The sequence below is a fragment of the Protomyctophum bolini genome (assembly GCF_963924005.1).
Source record: "Protomyctophum bolini genome assembly, chromosome: 19".
In the NCBI taxonomy this organism is placed as follows: domain Eukaryota; kingdom Metazoa; phylum Chordata; class Actinopteri; order Myctophiformes; family Myctophidae; genus Protomyctophum; species Protomyctophum bolini.
In genome coordinates, this window is record NC_137880.1 from 9,421,836 (window position 1) to 9,443,624 (window position 21,789).

Sequence of the window (21,789 nt, forward strand, 5' to 3'; positions counted from 1 at the left end):
CATATGAATAAAGAATACATTTCTGTTGATAAATGTCAAGAAAAAATACTGACATATTATTCATTATTTTTATACTACTTTATATATTTTTATACGCATTGTAAGCTTCTAAATCTATCTTAGCTTTTTTAATGTATGGAAATGTTTCAACATAGAAACGATAATGACAAAAATAATTGCAATTAAACGATTATGTAATAATTGTGGCCTACAGACAGACAGACAGACAGACAGACAGGATGTGGAGGGTGCAGGTCAAATGAACACAGGAAGGACAATCATCTTCAGTCATCTTCTCGCTTGACACCTGATGACATCACATCCTGTCTGTCTGGCGCCGGCCATAGGGCAGGGCGCTCTTCCCTGTGTGTGTGTGTGTGTGTGTGTGTGTGTGTGTCTGTGTGTCTGTGTGTGTGTGTGTGTCACCAGTGGTTCCCAAAGTGGGATCCAGGGGTCCATGATGGCGTTCCAGGGGGTCCCCCAGCTAAATGATCCATAGTTACCAAATGGATCCTCATGGTATCAATTAGCATTGATTTTTCAATATAAATTAGGGGTCCCAGAGATAGAAGTGCCATTAAAAGGTGTTCCGTAGACTAATGTATGTCAAACTGGGGTTCCTTGACATTAAACGGGTTTGAGAATCACTGCTAGAGCCGTGACATTCTTCTCTTATGGGGGTATCCTTGGCGTATGTTTTTCAAATGGGGGTCCGCGGGCTAATTGCACACCGTTGTTCTGACATCTGCACACCGTATACTCCATATTTGGATTTGCATTTTCAACTTGCATTGCTCCAAGTAGTAGGCCAGTGGCCAACAGGCACCGCTCTATTTAGGAATTAAACAACATTTGAAATACAGTACATAACAAATGCAGCAATCACTAAAACGATTGTCCCTCTCATGTCCTTGTCTGTCACTCCACTCCCCCCCCGCCCCGCCCTCTCTCTCTTTCATTCTCTCTCTTTCAGGGTTTAAAGCGTGTGGATCCAGCCTTATACTCCAGCTATACAGACAGGTAGGGTCTGTCTGTCTGTCTGTCTGTCTGTCTGTCTGTCTGTCTGTCTGTCTCTCTCTCTCTCTCTCTCTCTCTCTCATATTCAGTACAGCTGTTGTGTTGTTTCAACCCCGTGCAGGTGTCTAGGAGAGCAGCGGGTGGAGAGACTGGACCTGTGCTCCATGTTGAAGAAGAAGCAGGAGAATGGTTACTATCACACGGAGGCGTCCCTGCAGCTCGGTGAGTCTATATTTAACAGGTTAACTGCGGACCATTTACGGCCGTCTTTTAGGCTAGACTGCCTAAGTTTAAAGTTACCTTTGAACAGCCACTGCACCGACCGCTGAGTTGCTTGTAATGGCTTGTTGTGTGGTGTAGAAAAGTATTCCAAAGTGCCGACCACAACAACAGAACGGAGCAGGAACCGCTCCGCTCCGTTCCACCCCCTCCATTGTAATGAATAGGGACTCCATTTCCCAGAACCCTTTGCACCTGCTTTATCATAGTATCATTATATATCCGTTCAAATGTTCACCGATACTGGAACTCCATGAAGAACCCAACTAGGGCTGGGCAATTAACCCAAACTAATGACGTCCACAGCGAAATGTAGAACCTCTGATTGACTCAATCTTGCTCTTAGCTACATTTCTTATACACTACATCAACAAATCGACACAAAGGCATTCTCATAGATGTTTGAGCGGTGTTAGCCCCTCCAATATTTGAAGATTATACGTCATAATGGCAGCAAAGTCTATGGGATTTGTAATGTTTGTTTAGAGCACTTATGACGTGAATCGTTTGCCGGCCAAGTCTATGGAGTTTAATGTTCGTTCAGGGCACTACAGTAATTGACAACGTAAGATGTCATGTTGTGGCGGCGTGGCCGATAACAATACATCTTGCAACTAATTTTGTTTCATACAAGAAACAAGCCAGGATGGATTAAAAAGTCCATAGACTTGGCTGCTACATGACGAGGAGTATGGTTCTTTTTTTTTATTTTTACAATTGGACTGTCAATTAGTCTGACATTAACCAGTCATGCCCTGCTATTTTGACTATTATATCATTCATTGATCTCAATCGAGGCAACAGTTTGAAATGATCCTGATATTGAGTTGAAGTCTTATCGCCCAGCCCCAAACCCACCCAGCCCTACTTATTTGTTAGAGACCAGATGGAAAAGGCAGATGGTTGTGTTGTCTCTGTATCACATTGTTGTTGCTGCCGGGTAGAAACCTTGTATCTCCATTTATTTATTTTTTTATCTGTGAATAAATGCCCGACCTCGTCATGCAAGGGTGTTGCAAGTAGCTTATCTACAAGCTCACCCAACCACACTGTGAGATACTTGATTGGCTATTTTTACTACTTGTTTAAAAATAAAATAAAAATGGAACAGGGTTTCTATCCGACGTTGACCATTTAGTTATATTCATGGCTGTATGGACTTTTTCTTTTTTTTATATATCATTTTTATCCCACAATTTTGTAACTCATTTTTCACCCCTGTGTCAATGATCTAATGTGATCCTAGGCTCTACACGCCCTCTGCCAACCTAGTCCCCATATATGGGGGACATGGGGAGTGTCCAAGTTGCTCCTTTACACCTGACAGGGGGGAGTTTCCCTGGTTGGACGTAGCGCGTGGAAGGAACACGTTATTCCAACCAGTTCCTTTCCCCTCCATCAGGCGCCCCGGCTGGCCAGGGGGAGGTAGTTTAGAGACCAGGATTACTGCATGCTTTTTGTGAGGGTACCTACCCTGTATGGATTCTATTTATATTCCGTTCTATTTCTGTTCCATTAGTCAGTCGGTCCCCCAAGAGTTGCTCCTCCGCAAAAGGCCTTGTTTTCTTCCGAATCTCACCGTTTTATGTGAGCCGGTGGATGTGTTGTACTGTCTGAGCATGTGTTAAATCTCATTATGCGTGTGTGTGTGTGTGTGTGGGTGCGCGGCGTGCGCGCTGTATGTTTGACTGTGTTGAGTGTGTCACATGTGTACAGTATGCGTAAGTAATTAGTCTTGAGCTATGCAAGTCAGGAGGAGCTTCTCTCCTTTTTTTGTAACGTGAGGCAGTAATTAAATGGACCCTAATTGGTACATTTGGTTCCATTTCGACACTCTCAGAGTTATATTAACATTGGTTTTACAATATAAATGTGGGTCTCAGAGATAGAAATGGGGGTCCGTAGACTAATGCATGTCAAACTTGAAATTAAACGGGTTGAGAATCACTGCTACAGCCGTAAAAAAAACCTATCTTCTTTTATCTGGGTCCATGGCGTCCATGGGGTCTAAGGGCCCGTTAGTGTCAATTTGGGGCTCCTTGACATGAAAACGTTTGGGAACCACTGCAAGTACACCCCCTGGACATGACTTTGATTGATTGATTGAATACTTTATTAGTCAAGTCCTGAGGACTTTGTTTCCATTGTGGTTCGTCCGACCTACAGTATATGTATTCAATTCAGCATGGCATGACATTGACACGATATTACACGTCGTCAACAAATACAAAACTCTATTAAATATGTACAAAGGAGAAAACGGAAAAAATGGCAGCAGGGGATGCCACCTCCTTTCATGACACGGTGCTAGTATGTCACACTCACATGATGCATTCTAGTTATGTCACACGTTGTCACAACATGCTATTCTAAATGACAATTTGTGCATTGAAACTGTAGGACAGCAGGTATCTGGTATGTGTCTCAGCAACATACTATCTTAATGACATTCTTAACATTTTGTGGTAAGAAGATATATATATATTTTAAACAACTACTACTACTACTAAGAAACTGAGTACGAGTGACCAATATATGTGTGCAGCCATATCCATGTCTTGGTCAGTCTACCAAGATAAAGAAGGTGTACTTGTAGTTAAGTATGTGTACCACCAGAGGGTGCTATGTGCTCACATACAGGGCTGGGTGTAATTCTCTAGTACTGGTGGTACTTTTGAACATGCTATACTTCAGCATACACAAGTCTTTTATTCCACCAGAAGCACCACTCCGCCTCACCTCACACGGCCCAGTTTAGGGCCCGCCCACCTCCCAACAACAGCCAATCTAGCGCATTGTTGCTGCTTTACACACAATTGCACTTTCCAGCTGCTTTTCTCACTCATTTTGACTCTTTTATTTTATTTTATATTTTTTACCAAATTTCAGATTAGTGGGGGATTTATTTTATTTAATTTCATGAATTATTATTTAATATGCATATGGTAGAATACTCATTCTTTCCTATAGGAAATGATGCCAGGCAGTTGACAGGCATGCTGAGAACGATTCTACACATGCCTTCTAATTTCTGACAGTTTTCTGAAAAACCTCATGTTTCGACTTATAATGTATATACAGTTTATAATAGTGGGGTACAGAGATGGGGGGTAAAAATACATACATACTGTATCATTATACAGTATCATTGTTAGGGTCCTTGGCACCCGGTATATGCTGGATAATGCTGGCTTACTGTATATCCCCCTTGGGAGAAAGACCTGACAGCATCTCATGCGATGTGTTACAATAAGCGCGCACACACATGCACGCGCACACACATGCACACACATGCACACGCACGCACACACACACATACGCGCACACACTAATTAAACCCCGGTGGACAAAACATAAATTCATACGGGCAGACAGTGCGTCAATACATCAAACAATCAGGGGCCTGTTATACCTGCAGCGTAAATGCATGGAACCACATTATACCAATTGAAGTGAACATTATGCTATTCTGCAGCATTTTCTAAAAGCCACCCTTTGACCCTTCAAGCTGAGGCCGTGGGTGGATCTGTGCCGTCGCCACGTTGTGTAGATCATTGGGCTGTCGCGTGTGTATGTGTGTGTGTGTGTGTGCATGTGTGTGTGTGTGTGTGCGTGCGTGCGATAAATATCCTGTCCTCTCGTCTCCTCCCTCTCCACACAAACACACACACACACACATTGTGTGCATCTTTGACATTGTAATGGAATCCTTAAAGGAATGCACACACACGCGCAACAACCCCCCCCCCCCCCCCCCACACACACACACACACACACACACAGGCACAAACACACAGCCGCATGTATTTGGTGTTGACAACAGATCGATGCAGGCTAGACTGATAGTCTCGGGAGGTATCACAGGGGACAACACACACACACACACACGTACGCGCACACACACACACACACACACACACACACACACACACCCCTATAATTACATTTACAATACATTACACTGAGCTATAGAGACGGGTATGTTTGTCCACATGAAGACACACTACAGATGTGGCCCATATGTTGGCTATTGCTATTTGTGAGGAAATATATATATATATAATAATAACTACAGTAATTTTCTTTGCATTTGCATGAAAATGGAATTTATGTTTGCTCGGTGTTGTCAGATATCAGATTGACAGAGCGCTAGGCAGGTGATTTTGAGTGAAGTTTATTTTATTTTTATTTATTTTTTAAGGTTCATCTGCTTGTGATATTTACACAGTTGCCGGGGGGGGTGATTATCTTGAATCTTCTCTCTGCTGTCCGGACCACCACTCTGGTGTTAGTACCATGTTGCAATGTTAATCTGACATTAATCCTCAGAACCAATCTACCACAACAATCCTAGAGAGAGAGAGAGAGAGAGAGAGAGAGAGAGAGAGAGAGAGAGAGCACATACTTCCCACAGATTGCAATCTGATGACAAACAAACAAAACAAAATGCTGCTGTTGTAGGACAATGTGCGAACACAGCAGCGTGTTGTGAGCTGCTGTGACAGAGAAGGATGTCCAATGGAATGCAAGCACCTTTAAAGGAGAAGTTCGTACTAGAAGGCTTTCTTACCTTTATTTATAGTTGTTATACGTCCCCACCAAAGAGGCCCAGGTGATATTTTGTGCAAAAGCGCATTATTGGCTATTTCCCCTACCATAAGCCCTCAATGAATTGAATTGAATTGAATGGGGCATTGGGGTCTAATTTGCTTATTTCCATCGCTCAAAAATCCATTTTGTATATATCCTCTCTTCATAATGTAAATAGTATACGGTAATAGTTTTTCGATGGAAATAAGCAAATTAACACAAAAACCCAACCCCCATTGAGGGCTTATGGTAGGGGAAATAGCCAACAATGCACTTTTGCACACCTGGACCTCTTCGGTGGGGACGTAACAAACTAAAATAAAGGTAAGAAAGCCTTCTAGTCCGAAATTCTCAGCGCCAGTACCTGTACACCAGATTAGAGGAATTTTTAAAATATGGATAAAAAAATAAATAATAATAATATAAAATATATATATATATTTTGAATTCCCAAAGGAAGACGTCTTGTCGTCCGTGGCATCCGGTACATAATTGGCAATTAGCCGTCTTGACGTTTTTGGCTCTCAAACTGTTTTAAGGACTACAACTTATTCTGTGTGTGTGTTCCTGCACTGTTCATTTGGAGTGCAAATGTTGATTCGCTTTTAGTCGGTCTTTTGAATAAGATGTTTAGTTGTAGTTCTGTACACTGGTTCACATATATACTGTACATCAGTGGCTCTCAACCAGTGGTCCGTGGACCACCAGTGGTTTTTGAGGGCGACCACCGCGCCCAGGGCACCCCCCCGCGTACCCGACCATTGCCAGAACTAACAAGAGGCTCTCTCTGCCTTGTGTGTTCTTGGGGGATAGCAGGCACTGAGAGGTCTCTAGGACTATGGTTTGTAGGGCTGCGAATCTTTAGGTGTCCCACGATTCGATTCGATTCCGATTCTTGGGGTGACGATTCAATTCAAAAACGATCTTTTCGATTTTTTCGATTCTCGATTCAAAAAATATTTTTTTCGATTCTAAAGCAGTTTTTTTATTTTATTAAAAACAATTAAATAGAATTTTAGCATGATCTACTCCAGTCTTCTGGCATGAAAGCAGAGTACATTTAGTAAAAAGCTTGTATAATTGTAAAGGTTTTATCAACTGAATGATTTAAACACACAAAGGTTAAATCCAAGAGTAAGAACATGTCTCATGTATTTAGCTTGCACAAATTTGAACCAGTACAAAAGTTACAAAATCTCTTCTCACTCAATACCAGAACAATACATTAGTATTAACAGGTGTAAAATAAATACAATTGGCAGGCTTAGCTTAGCTGGTAGTAAATGCACTATGCAGAAACCCAGGCCATAATGCATTGCATGCACGGGTACATTTGTAAAAAAATGTTTTTTTTTTAGAAAAATCGATTTTTGGAAAATGAGAATCGATTCTGAATCGGACGGCATCAGAATCGCGATTCTAACTCGAATCGATTTTTTTTGACAGGCCTAATGGTTTGCCTCCTGCCTATAGTGTCCGCCTACGTGTCACCAGACTGTCCGTCTGTGTGGTGTGCATGTGTCCGTCCTTGTCCACACTTGGCCTTACTCTCTTCTCTGGAGACTCTGGGGGTATTGCTCATGTGTACATTCTGTTCTGTTTCACTCTTGTTACGCTCTCAAAAGTTAAAGCATTGTTAAACCTCTGCATTGCGTAATTTGCAAGAAGTCCACACGATTAGAGAATGTATCAGCCAACACAGGGTTGGCATACCGTTCACTAAAACAGCCGGGACACAGCACTCGTCGGACTCCATCTTAGCCCACAGCACTTGCCATAGCCTCGACAACCTTACAGGCATAAATATATGCAAAAAAGGCTCAACTTATGTAATGTAGATAATACTGTAGCATTGTATGTAGACATGGCACTCATACGTAAACTCATACTAACATAAGTACATAATGATTTTGGGGGTTCTTGACAATAGTTGCATTGAGAATGGCTGTACTAGAACAACTGGAAATGCCAAAGAACATCACAGGTTACTAAGTGTTGTACTGTGCGTGCCTACAAGGAACCTGTCCCATCTTCTCCACTCTCAGTGAACCGGGCTGGGATTATGTGCTTCATCACATTTGACCTTTTGACATTATCTCTCTCCGTCTCTCTCTGCGACTGTGTGTGTGTCTCTCGATCTCTCGATCTCTCGATCTCTCTCTCTCTCTCTCTCCCCCCCTCCCCCTCCCTCCCCCCCTCCAGTATTGTGTATGTGCTGAAGCAGAGATGTCGTAGGAGATGATCATCTGAAACACACAATTTCAGCCCAGCTCTGTCCAGTCCTATATTTACCCTGGCAGCTCACATCTAGGTCGCTGGAGCACGGACACACATGTGCGCACACATGCGCACACATTTTTGTATTGTCTCGGTGTTGTGTTTTTCTGTACTATGTGTTGTTTTTGTTGTTGGTGTTGAAGATGAATATCCTTCGGGACGATTATTATATATATATATTAGTGGCGTCTTGGTGTTTGAACAGCCAATGTAAACAGTCCTTAATGGAGCCGTTTCAATTCTGTGCTGCTTTGTTGTATATCACATGTCGAAGCCATATAGGCCGATAGCCAGACAGACATACTGTACAGTATGGTGTTGTATATCACATGTGTCGTAAACTCTAAGTACTGTTCCCTCGTCTGGTTTGACAGACGGGTACAGGTGCAGGCTGGGTGGTGTGTGTGACAATCCGGTTGAAGTATACCTTTGGTACGGCGACAGCGGCGGTCGACGGACCCGGGAGAACAATAACGCGACATGAGACAGTATCACGCTAAAGGTTCACAAAGTTTATTACACACACACACAGGGACATGTATAGAGCTGGATCCCAATGACGTGACGACAACAATGGAGACATAATAACCGCAGCAACTGCAGCAAGGCTGACCTCGCTGTCTGAGATGTACTCGGATGTTTTGCTGAAAGCACTACCAAAGTCACTCATTGGAAGTGGACGCCAAATCAAAGCAGATCTACAAGCTCACGAGGCCTCTCAATGCAATGACTGTCTATGCATAGCATGATTATACAATACAAGGGGATCAATTTATGTTTTTGTTTTTTTCTTCTTAATTAATAATCTCAGTATGCAAAGCAACTAGTGATTGACATTTTTAAATGGTGGTGTAGTCACAAGTGCAACATTTGCCCCTGGGATGTAGTGGAGTATAAATTATACTCATCATGTAAAAGTAAAAGTATGTTCTGAAGAAGCAGTACTTATTGAGGAAATGTACTTATTTACTTTCCACCATGGCCATTTACCTTTCAGACTTGGCACGCACACATGTGCGCACACACATGCACACGCGTGCACACACATGCACGCGCGCACACAGCCACACACATGCACACACACACACGACGGTATACTGTAGGTTCTGTGACATTTAACGTCATGACTGTATGAAAGGTCGATAAATATCATCTTTTAGAATTATACAGCCTCTGACCAGCCCTATTCATATTTATAACGTGCACCCAAAACTCCACTCGCAGGTACAGTACACACACACACACACACACACACACACACACACACACACACACACACACACACGGGTACTGTAGATAAATATAGCTACATGCATGCACCGACGCACCTTAATTAAGCCACACTTTAAACTTTCCATTTTCCATTTCCCCAGCATTGTAGTGAACAGAAAATGTAATGTTCCGGTCAGGATATCAATTCATTCACATCACCTGCTTCAGTCTTACACAGTGCTCTAATTGGCAGAAGGGAGTTTCCGACCGCGCCTGCCCTCAAGCCTATGGCAGCCTATAGTCTGGTGCATCTCAGAGGCAGGGCAGTATAGCCGGAGGAAGGAAGGAAGGAAGGAAGGCACTGGAGCAACTCAGACAGTTTAAGCCCTTATTTTGTTTTTACTTGCACCCTGTGAATAAAATAAGTGCTCTAATTAGATCACCTGCTCCGGTCCTGATTGTGTCCGCTCATGTTATGCCACTCCTCTCCAGTAGGGAGATGTGCAGTAAGCCCAGGCAGCGAGCGGTCTTTAGTGGCGGTTCTGGACAACAGTGTGTGCGAGCGGCTCGACGCCGCGGGCACTGCACTTATATATCGTGATGCCAGCGGTATATCCCATTTTATGCCCATATATGGAGTTCTTTGTCAGGCATGCCCAAATATGGGCATCTATTCGGATGTCAGAAGTCGGTGGGACGAACCCGTGTTAAAGGTCATTACACACTGGCGAATTAGCGACGCGATATATTCGTGCGAATAATTCGCATTTCAAAAAAATAATAATTGAAGTCCATGCAAGCTTCCACATCAGTGGCGAATGTGCGAAAATGCGACCGTTTTCGCTCTTTATTTGTTTTCGCTCTGGTGTCGTATTTTGCAGAGATTCGCAGGCGAACTGCAACATGCAATATTTCGCATTTTCAGATCGCTTATTCGCATCGCGTCGCTAATTCGCCAGTGCGTAATGACCTTTAGTCTGGCCCCGGGCAGAGGCCTCGTGATTGTCAGCTGTGTCCCGGGTGGACAACCGCGGGTCCGAACGACTCGACACCGAGCACTGCACTCCCTGTGGGGGTGTGGAACGCGCGCGTCGGATTTGAAGTAGTTACACACAGAGACTTGGTGCATTTATAGTTATGTTTTTTTTTGTCAGAAACAACTTCACACCCCGTTAAACCCGACGCGGCTGAGAACCAGAGCTCTCTCTGACTAACAGATGGTAGGAAGGAGAGGAACAGATAACAGGAGGAGGAGGGGAGGGGAGGGGGGGGGTGTCGGCGAGAAAATGGACGATCATGATGTTTGACGAATGTGAAACACAGCTGGAGGGAGGGAGGGAGAGAGAGAGAGAGATAGAGAGAGACAGACAGACGGACAGCACAGAGCGTCACTTCGTGCCGCGCTGCGAGCTTGTACATCATGCTATTTTTGTGAGTGGTGCAACCACTCCATTGAACAGCAATGTGTGGGTCCCTTTGTATGCGTGCGTGCGTGTATGCATGTACAGTATGTCTGTTTAGAGTACCAACAGGTGACAAACCATTACGTGATTTTGGGTGTGACAGCACAGTACAGTGACAGACGGTACAGTACAGTAGAGGCACCCCCACACGGTAACTCTGTCATTTCTCGACTGTTTCGGACACGGGGCAGCTAGCCGGAAACCGGGCCGGAAGAAGTTCCGGGGACCCCCACCACTCAGTTCACACAGGTGTGATTTTTTTCCTTTTTTTTTTTTACATTTTTGGGGAAAAACTAAAACCCTGAAAGTGTGTGAGAACTACCGGTTCAAAGAAGGCATTCGTAGAATCGACCTCGCGTCTCAATAATGGGTTATAACAACGAGAAGGGAATAAAGCAATGGGTACATGAATGCACGTGAATCGAATTGAATCGAGAGAATGGTTGATGTCGGAAATAGAAGGGGAGGGGCATGAACAGAGGCGGGGGGGGGGGGGGGGGGGGTCGGCGGTCGGCACAAACGGAAGAAGGGCAAACGAGGCAATGAAACGGATGCGGTTCCAAACGGAATTGACGCTAAACTGAGGTAAATTAAATCAGAGAGAGAGAGAGAGAGAGAGAGGGGGCTAGCTGTCAGACAGGGAGAGAAATGAGTGAAGATGGGAAGTGTGTGGGTGTGGGTGTGCCGTGTGCGTGTGTGCGCGTGTGTGTGTGTGTGTGTGTGTTGCAGCAGCAGCAGAGAGAGCCAGTAAACACAGCGGTCCCTGAGGTGCGTGTGTGCCAGAGAGTGGGTGACAAATCAAACGGTACAACGCTCCTGTGGGCTGTGGGGGGTTTTGAGCACATTAACACTGTCCACCTCCCTCCTTTGACCCATGTGGTTGGAGGCCCACATCCTGGAAATGCAGCAGCAGCAGCAGCAGAGCCAGTGATATAAAGCTCCTTTTTACGTGTGCTATACTGATGATTTTGACAGTTTTAGTCAGAGTGTTAGTCTAGTTCTTGTCGACATAGATTAGTCGACTAAATGAGTTGATTTAGTCGACTGACGTTTTACATTTTTAGTCGACTAAATCAACTGCCAAAATACCCTTTTTAAATGTATTTCGGCGGGCCTTGATGGCGTTTTAATCGCCGATTCATCTTAGACGTGGTTTTGCGTGCCGAACACACGACGATATCAACGCTTCGGAATGTCTCATACAGACGATGGCGGCTTCAGGCGATGTTTGCGTCCGTTTTCACTTTGGGGGTGGATTCTTGGGGGTCTTCAAAATAAACGTAAAAACATCGCAATCGTGACAGCCCCATAGACGTGGTATACTGTATAGGAAAGGTGTGACCGTACCAAATGCAGACCAAATAGAAGAACTCATTTCTTCCCCTCCGTGATTCATTTTTCGATCAGCTGGCAGCGGTTACGCTCCGCAGGCTGCTGTTCCCCGACGTGTCGTTTTGGGCAGGGCATGTTTTGAAGCACCTGCGTCTGCAGTGATGCATGTGTCTTTAGCCCATTCTGACCTGAGATCAGATTCTAACGGTGTCTTCTACATCCTGACAGTTTTCTGAAAAAGCCATGTTTCTATGTCAGTCGTTCTTCGATTCCCCCCCCCCCCCCCTTTGAACACTAAAAGGGGTTCCCGCCCCAAAATGGGTTAAAGGCCTGTACTGTACTGTACTGTACTGGAGCCTTAAGTGTGACTGTATAGTATACTATAATATCGTTGCTGTCAGGCAGAAACCTCCTATTTCCATATTTTAACGTTTTTTAAGTATAACGTCTCACTCTAAAGCATCAAAGCAGATCATGTATACAAGCTCGAAACGCGACGCGGGGTAAAAAAAACCCAATCATTTCTAATTTTGTATCCCGTGTTATTAAAAGCTCTGTGGAGGTGTTGTTTTCTTCTTACTCTTCTGTTTCCGTACAAATGTCACCTATATACCATTTTATAACGATATGAAATAATGCTGCTGTCCCTCGTGGGCTGATGGATCCCGGTTGTTCTGTGTGGTTGACCATATAGCCAACACCACGCATGGTCTGTGTGGTTGACCGTAGGCAACACCCAACTGTGTGACACGGACACTTTCCCCGGTGTGAACAGGTTAACGCATTCTGGACGGGAACCCCTTTTGGTGTTTTTTTAAATTAACTAAGCGTTGTGTAATGCTTCAGCTATTGAAAAATGGCAGATCTACAAGCTCATACAAGAATAGCTCATATATATTTTTTAGATTTTCGAGGTCAGGCCTAAATGGGTTAAGTGGTTTAATAATTTGTTTTGTACCAGACAGATTGATTTTCTTCCTCCTCTGTGGCCTCGTTACTTTCACTCTTACTTACACACGACGAGTGCGCTTTCAGTGCCGATTATAGCGTGCGTGTGTGTGTGTGTGCGTGCGTGTATGTGTATATGCTCGCGCGCGCTGACGGGCTGGAAGCCGGCCTAGGCACAATGACGCATTCTGATGATGATGAGAGAGAGAGAGAGAGAGAATGCTGGCAGCAAACTCTCTCCACACAGAGCACTGGGAAGTGTTAATGTCAGACTTTCACACGCCTTCAAAGACAAAAAAAAACAAACACAACAAGGGAATCGTGGATTCCCTTCCAGTTTGTCTCCGACGTTTTCATGTCAAGGACCCCCAAACTGATATTTATTTTGCCAGCGACCACCCCCCCCCATCTGAAAAGGTTTTGTGTCAGGGAGGGACAGCTGTAGGTGAACGAAAAGAAAATCTTCCAATCATTTTCGAGATTTTTTTCAACCATGTTCAAAAGTTGCAGATGTGCACGCTCGCAGTCAGCTCGCATGTGTTGCACTTGTAGCATTGCTACTGTTTCCCTCCCATGTGGGGTCCTTGTTCGTCACGACATACACATTTGTGTACATTTGTGATACATAGATAATAGACACCCCTCATTTCCCACCCGTCCGCCCCACTATACGCTCTTCCCCCGATGTAGAGGCAATACTAGAGAAAGTAAAATAAATAAAAATAATAATAAAAACGGGGGAGAGAGAAGAAAAGTGTGTGTGCGCAGCCACCGGTTTACACAACGCACTGTACTGTACTGTACTGTACTGTACTGTACTGTACTGTACTGTACTGTACTGTACTGTACTGTACTGTACTGTACTGTACTGTACAATGCATAGGCCTATGCACTTGGTTTGGGAAAGTTTGGGAATTGTCTTTGTACAAAGTGTCTGATCTGAAAGACAAAAGACAAAATAGATGGGAGCCAGGCAAACGGCATGAGAATGCTATTGTTTTAACACATTTTTACACCATGTTGAGAACCAATGCCCTGTAACACACTAATTGCCTCAGCATATTGGTATAATTTTTTTCTAAACTAAAAGGGCCTTTCTCAAGACCGGCCGACCGTAAAGTAACTCCCAACAGTCGAAACGTCAATTTAGTTTCGATATGAGTCAATGTGTGAGGCGAGTCCTGTGTGTGGGGAGGAATGCACTTTGTTTCTGCGATAATTGGATCTTTGAGTGATTCGATTCACTGCACCACGGAGGAGATTAAGCAAATTGTGTGTGTGTGTGTGTGTGTGTGTGTGTGTGTGTGTGTGCGTGTGTGTGGGCGTGCGCGCATGCGTGGTCCTCGGCTTACCATGCGTATAGACTAGAGTTGGGACCTTTGATGTTTTTTTTAACGAGTGCAGTTCCTCAATGATTCCCTGTTAACGGTCCGATGCCTTAATGATTCCTGTATTTAAGCCAGTGCAAAAAATAGCAGCTTGTTGCTATTTCTGAAAAATCGTGAAAATGTGGTGCAAATATTTGAACACGTATTCTTTCAGAGTGAACGTTTTTAACTCAAAACTTTACGTCTGGGGTGTCCCTGGAACAACATATTTTGAGATGGAGTTCGGCCGGCCAAAAACAGATAATTCTGGGGGTCCTTGACATGAACTTGTTGAGCTCCACTGACATTGGAACACATAGGGTATTTCAGAAAACTGTCATGGTGCCATTTCGAAGACATTCTGTGGAATCTGGTCTCGCGTTTAAATGGATTAGGACTAGTAGAATATGAGGCGTTGCAAGGAACCCTTTCCCTGGTCCTCACAGGAAAACACATGGTGTATACTATAGAACACCATTTATACATCCATTAGTTCTGTGCCAGTGTGGACAATATAGGGCTATCTACAAGCAGTTAAAGATGCCCAATGGCCTCGCAGTATAGTCATAAAAATGTGTTTGTGAGCTTGTGAGCGTCACATGGACCCTTTTTGTGTGTGTGTGTGTGTGTGTGTGTGTGTGTGTGTGTGTGTGTGTGTGTGCGCCCGTCCTTCTTTGTAGGCTAGTTAATTATTTATACAGCGGCATTATGACAAACAGTGGCCATACAGTATCAGTGGACCTGTTATCTACACCGTGCAGCTGTGTGTGTGTGTGTGTGTGACTGTGTGTGTACCTGTGTGTACCTGTCATATGAATTGGGAGGCACTAGTGTTTAAATAACCTTCATCGAAAGAAACACAAAGTCAACCCTGTTACAGCTTCATCTTCCTCTCTCTCTCTCTCTCTCTCTCTCTCTCTCTCTCTCTCTCTGGACACACATGTTTGTGCAACAGTGGTGTTGTGACGATGCCACCTGTTAAGAGGGAAGAGTTATTATGTTTTGGGTTAAGAGGGAAGAGTTATTATGTTTTTTGGGTTAATGTTCAGCTAAAGAATGCCTCCTGTATCATCTCTCATTGATTCGTTAGAAGGCCCGTGAGGAACGCACATCAATCATATATACAGCCTTTAGTCATGAAAACAGGACAGAGAAGTGCTCAAATCTTTTGAGCGATTGCCTGAGAATTTGCATTCTGCTCCATATGCATGTATTCACTCATGAATAATGGTGATGACATTCTGTCTCTGTGGCGTGTACACGCAACTCTTCGGTCTGTCTTTTGTGCGCGCGCGCGTGCGTGCGTGCGTGCGTGCACAGGGCCCTGAAAGCAAAAAAAAAAAGGGGGAAACATCCCTGGATCAATACTAGGCGGAACAGAAAGCTGCCCCTGTGGAAATCAATAGCTGTTCAAACAGAATTGATAATGTCCAGCCGATCCATTCCTGTTTAGCAGGAATTGATAGTTGGTTATAAGGAGCTATGAAGCTCCTTATAACCAGGACTATATAGATCCTGCCTCAGCCGTCCCCACAGCAGCTCATTAAACTCACTCTAGTGCTCTAGCCAACGCGCTGTGACGCCCAGCGCACGTCCCCCGGGTCAGCCTGCATCATGGTGTCTGTTTGGTTTACGTATTGACGTACTTTGTTTCCACGGCGTGGCTCTGCAACAGGCAAGCCGTCCATATCAGTGGTTCCCAAAGTGGGGTCCCGGGGAACCCACCAGGGTGTCCTTGAGGGAGTTCCAGGGGGTCCCCAGCTACAGTTTGGAACCAAATGCGGACCCTTATGGGACTGTAACTCTGAGAGTGTACAAATGGAACCAAAATGGACCGCCGGTGGTCCATTTTGGTTCCATTTGCTTCCATCCGCCCCTTCTAATACAAACACGAAACCCCATTCTGCCAGCTGCTTCGCTAGCCTAGTGGACTACTATGCCGCCTTGTAATCCATGCATTGTGTGTTTGCGCCCCACTGGCACTACCACCACTGTTTTTATAGACTGGAACCCACCTATGCTTTCTATGGCATAGGCAGCTCCCGGCAGGATCCGCCGGGAGAATCTAGAGTAGACGCAGCTGCACGACATGAGACTAATAATTAGAGAGAGAGAGAGGAGTGTGTGTACGACGTGTGCATCAATTTAACAAAGGTGCAGACGATCAGAAATCAGCAGAGAGTGATCGACATTTGCAATGTATGAAGTGGACTCGGCCCCAGACTTTTTCTTTTCTCCCTGGAAATAAAAACGTCTGGGTTTTCGAGGCTACTGTTTTTACAACCGCAGACTTTATAATACTGCAGACTTTTTAATAGTTTTTGGATTAAGGTTGGTGAGGTGGTCATGCTCCTCTGCTTGCGGTTATGTTTAGGTTAGAGTTAGAGATAGGGTTAGTACTAGTAGGCAAAACCACCGCTCCCTACCCCACTGACAACCAATCACAAGCCGGGTTTGGAAATGGATATGAAAACAAATATCGCGAGCCATTTGGAACCCACTGGTGTATCGGAGTGTTCCCAGTGAGCCAACATTCACAATAGCAGCACCCTGGCCGTGTTTAGCCAGAATGGAAGAGAGCCTTCATTAGTATCAACGGTATCACCTGTGAAGGAAGTAAGGGAAGGGGCCCCTTGTTCTTTCCAAAATGGCGTGTGTGCAAACATAGAGCCCATTGACGGTTCATTTGCACCTGCACACTAATTACCTCAGCCAGCAACATTCTTGTATAAATACCTTGATAGTTGATACCCGTTATGCACATTGCATTTACTCTTGTACGTACTGTATGTACATTGTACAACGTAACTGCAGTCGTGCTGTAGCAAGCTTGCACAACACCATTATTTTTTTAGACTGCACTCGGTGTAAACCAGTAGTGTTTGAGTTATGTGCCTCGGCATATCGATTGACTAACACCCGGGCCAGCTGGGCGGTATTGACATTATTTCTTCGACTTGGCAGTCAAAGCGTTTATTTACTGATGCTAATGCCCTAATGCCTTGTCAGTGTTTTTGTCTTTCTGAAATGTCTTGCAAGAAACTACCCTTTTCCCCACACCCTTCCGAGCATTTTATTTCAACTCATTACCACACACTGGTGACGGAAAGGGACACGCGCGCACGCATGCACCCACGCACGCACACACCGTGAGTGCATTACTGAAACTCAGCTGCATAAGTAGACAGTGGAGCCCTGTCTCCGCTGGCAAGATTCACCACACAGCTGCTGTTTCACACACACACACACACACACACACACACACACACACACACACACACACACACACACACAGTCACACACACACACGCACACACACACACACACACACACACACACACACACACACACACACACACACACACACACACACACACGTATTTTACAAGGACACACAAGGTGTGATGATGACTGTAGTGTTATTGGTGGTGTTGAAGCTTGCCATTGACGAGCACTAATAGATGCTATAGTGTCATTACGACACACACACACACACACACACATTGTGCGCGCAGCGTGCACAATGTCCTTCAGAATGTGTATTACAATAGCAGATGGAAACGTACGTTCGCGTTGAAATGCCAACATCATTAATCATGACCCGTCACAGGCTTTTGTAAACATTCTCTAATTACTAGTGGATTTAAGCACCAATTACAGACGTTTACTTTGTCCGCGCGCGGCCACGAGGGGGAAACAGGTTCCCGGAGAGAATGAGTTTGTAGATCATCAAAATCTGATCGACCAATCTAAAGCTATATTCCTCTGCAAAATAGCCGATCTACAACTACAAGTAATTGTTTTTCATATTTTGAAAAACACAAAACACACACTCTAAATCATTAATCACAATCCCGTGTGACAATTAATCGTCAACTTGAATTTGTAATCGTGACAGGCCTATATAACTCTATATTCCGTTAATGATAGTTTGTTTTTCTCGAGTAAACTATGGTGTCTCTACATCTCTCCCGCTCTTTAGTGAAACAGGTGATTTAGTCGACTAAAATGTATTTTGTCGGGTCTTGATGGCGTTGTAATGACTGAATTTATACCAAGTGTAAAATTACTTATATTGGATTTCTTGTTCACTAGTCCCTTCCTAACATTTTAGTCTAGTTTTTATTTGTAGACGAATTTGTCAGTATATTTAGTCTTAGTTTTAGTCATCATAGCTGTGTTTTCATTTAGTTTCCATTTAGTTTTCATCAGTGGAAAAAAAATCATCTTAGTTTTAGTCGACGAAATCAACACTGGAACTGAACAAACGCAGCAATGGCTATGAATTGGTTCCATTTGTACATTTGCACTGTCAGAGTTATGGGGGTCCTTACAAAGCTGGAGAACCACTGTGCTACACTAAGTGGAACACAGCCGTCTCATTGTAACACCTGTGAGGGAAGGAAGGAAGGAAGGAGCCAAATTGTCTTGCCAATATGGCTGCTGTGTATAGCACGACATCTGAAAGCCTTATATACGCCTCGCTTCTGGCCAACGCGGAAGTGCCTCCAGGCCTCTAGTCTATACACAACCGCTACGGACTAGACCGCTTTTATATAACTTCATGGACTAGACCGCGACGGAGGCCCGCCGTCTCAAGTGAACGTGAATTTGTGTTGAAGATGAATGCGATTGAACGATTTGATTGTTTTTGGCATTGCCTGACCACCCTTCTTAAACTCCATGGCATTTCTTAGATGTGTTTGTTTTAAAAATTCCATACAACTATTTATTTTATTTATATAGCCTACAAATTCAAATGGGTCCGTAACCCCCCAAACGGGTCCCAGCCCACCGAAACGGTGCTCTACAAGCAATCATTATCTTAATATAGACATTATTTAACACAGCCCAGTACATATATCCTGTACGCCCACTTTTTAAGCAACACTCGGGATGCTGGCTTGTCGATGTGGCGGTGGTTTGCTCTTCACCGCGGCTATGAATAACGCTTCTCTCCAGTTTCGAGGCGATAAGGTGACCACCAGCGGCACACGACGGGACGTCATGTTGTGTAGTTTTTGGTGGTTGGTCAGGTCACCTCATCACCTGAACCTGGAGTATGAATAGGCCTTATAAGACCTTGCACATGCCGTAGATTCAGCATGGGGGCACAGGAGGCCCCAGGCGACAAAGCTCATCTCTCTGCCTAAATCTATTTTTGGGGAAGGACAAAGCACATGTTGAAGATCATCTATTTGCTTTTTAAACCTTTTTTTCAGTTGGTCATCCAACATTTCAAGTTGACTGTTATGTTCTTCATATTGTTATCCTATTTGAATTGGCGTTAACCCATTCCGACCTGAGATCAGATTCTAAAAATGTCTTCTACATCCTGACAGTTTTCTGAATGTTTCTATGTCAGTGGTTCTTTGATTTTTCAAAAATAGCAGACCTGCAATAGATCTGCAATTTTTTCAATAGCTAAAGCATGACATGATGCTAACACCAAAAGGGGTTCCCGCCCTTCTGACTATGTATTCCCGTATTTGTTTAATATACAGTAAAGCTGAGAACGCGTAACATTTTGTTGCGTTGGCTATTCAAACAATGGCAGATCTACAAGCTCACGGCAGGTCACTATCTTTGAAACATTTTTGAAGAATCTTGAAAGATATAAGGGGTTGTGTAACAGATAATTACTGGTTTTAGATGGCATTTGCAGAACGGGTTTAATCCTGACTGTGGTGCTGCTCTATACGACAAGTGAATTGACCCCATCAATCGATGATCAATAAAGATAAAGATCCCTATAGCTCTGTCCGCCTGCCTTGTCGGACTTCCACCAATGGATAGAAAGCACAAAGACGGCTTAACCCATTTTGAGCGGGACGCCCATTTTGGTGTTTTAAAGCATCATGTTATACTTTAGCTATTGGAAAATTGCATATCTACAAGCTCGCAGCGCGGCACTCTGTGCCACGCTACGAGCTTGTAGGTCTGCTATTTATTTTTAAATCGTGAAAATGTGGCGCAAATCTTTGAATATATATTCTTTCAGAGCGTTTTTTTTACTCAAATCTTTGCTTCTGGGAGGTCCCTGGAACAACATGTTTCCAGATGGGGACCCGTGGCCAATTACATATCATTCTGGGGGTCCTTGTCATGAAATAGTTTGAGAACCACTGACATAGAAACATAGGGTTTTACAGATTCAGAAGACTTTTTGTAGAATCGGCTTCGGTCGAAATGGGTTAAGCGTCTCACTCAAACGAAGTGAACAACACAGTGATATTGTTTCTCTCATGTAGTGGTCGGCTATCTCCCTTTTGTAGTGTCCTGTTCTCTCATCTCTCGGTTGGAGCTCGGCTGAGCAGCCTCTATCCCAAGAGACAGTTCCCATTAGCGGTGGTGCAAAGTAACCAAGTATGCATTTACTCCAATACAGTTACTGGTTACTTTGAAGATTTAAAATGGTATTACAAAACGTACATTAGCCCTACACGCACGCACACGCACACACACACACACACACACACACACACACACACACACACACACACACACACACACACACACACACACACACGTACACGTTGATGTCTATTGGAAAATTAGATGATTTACAAGCTCAAATGTCGCTTTGCGACGGGTTGTGAGCGACGGGTACTTGACAGAATAATGAGCACTTTTGGTACCTTTTTAATGTAAGTGTATTTTGATGCCAATCCTTTTGCACTCTCACTCAAGTGCCTTTTGAGCACCAGGCTTTTTACTGAACTGTACTGTACTGTACTGTATCGAGACTTTTACTCAAGTAAACAACAACAACGAGTACTTGATCCACCACCACTGGCCATAACCCGTCTCGTGTGAGGTGCACAGTCATTCACCTCACCTGAGACGGGTGTAATCATCATGCTTCTTTCTTGTTTCCAGCGTCATTTACACGTTTTCATTTAATTCTCAACCTACTGAGATTATGTCCCGTTTACTCCACGTGCTAATGCTGTTTTCTGACAGAAAACCATTGAGTTTTCATTAGATTGTCAGGCTGCTCCTTCACTCACTCACACAGTATGTTATACCAGTATAGCCATCTTTAACCCATTTAGGCCTGACCTAAAAGAAAATCTGAAATAAATATTTTCACGATAAATAAATAAAAAAGCAGACCTACAAGCTCGTAGCGTGCCACTCGGTGGCGCGCTATGAGCTTGTAGATCTGCTATTTTTCAATAGCTAAATTATAACATAATGTTTAAAACACCAAAATGGGTTAAAGGGACAGTGATAACGCATAATTGGAAGATGAGACAGCCAAATTCATAATTTCCTCGTTGATGATATATTATCATCATGAT

General features: G+C 44.0%; 1 protein-coding gene across 2 annotated transcripts in view; it reads left to right on the forward strand.

Annotated features, from left to right (window-relative positions):
* akap7 (A-kinase anchoring protein 7) overlaps nucleotides 1–21,789 on the forward strand; it is an 87,328-nt gene that overhangs the window by 15,586 nt on the left and 49,953 nt on the right. For both annotated transcript variants that reach the window (XM_080791295.1, XM_080791296.1), the window contains exons 9-10: nucleotides 974–1,020; nucleotides 1,139–1,239. In XM_080791295.1, the coding sequence (XP_080647421.1) occupies nucleotides 974–1,020; nucleotides 1,139–1,239 (148 nt within the window). The remainder of the gene's footprint in view (nucleotides 1–973; nucleotides 1,021–1,138; nucleotides 1,240–21,789) is intronic.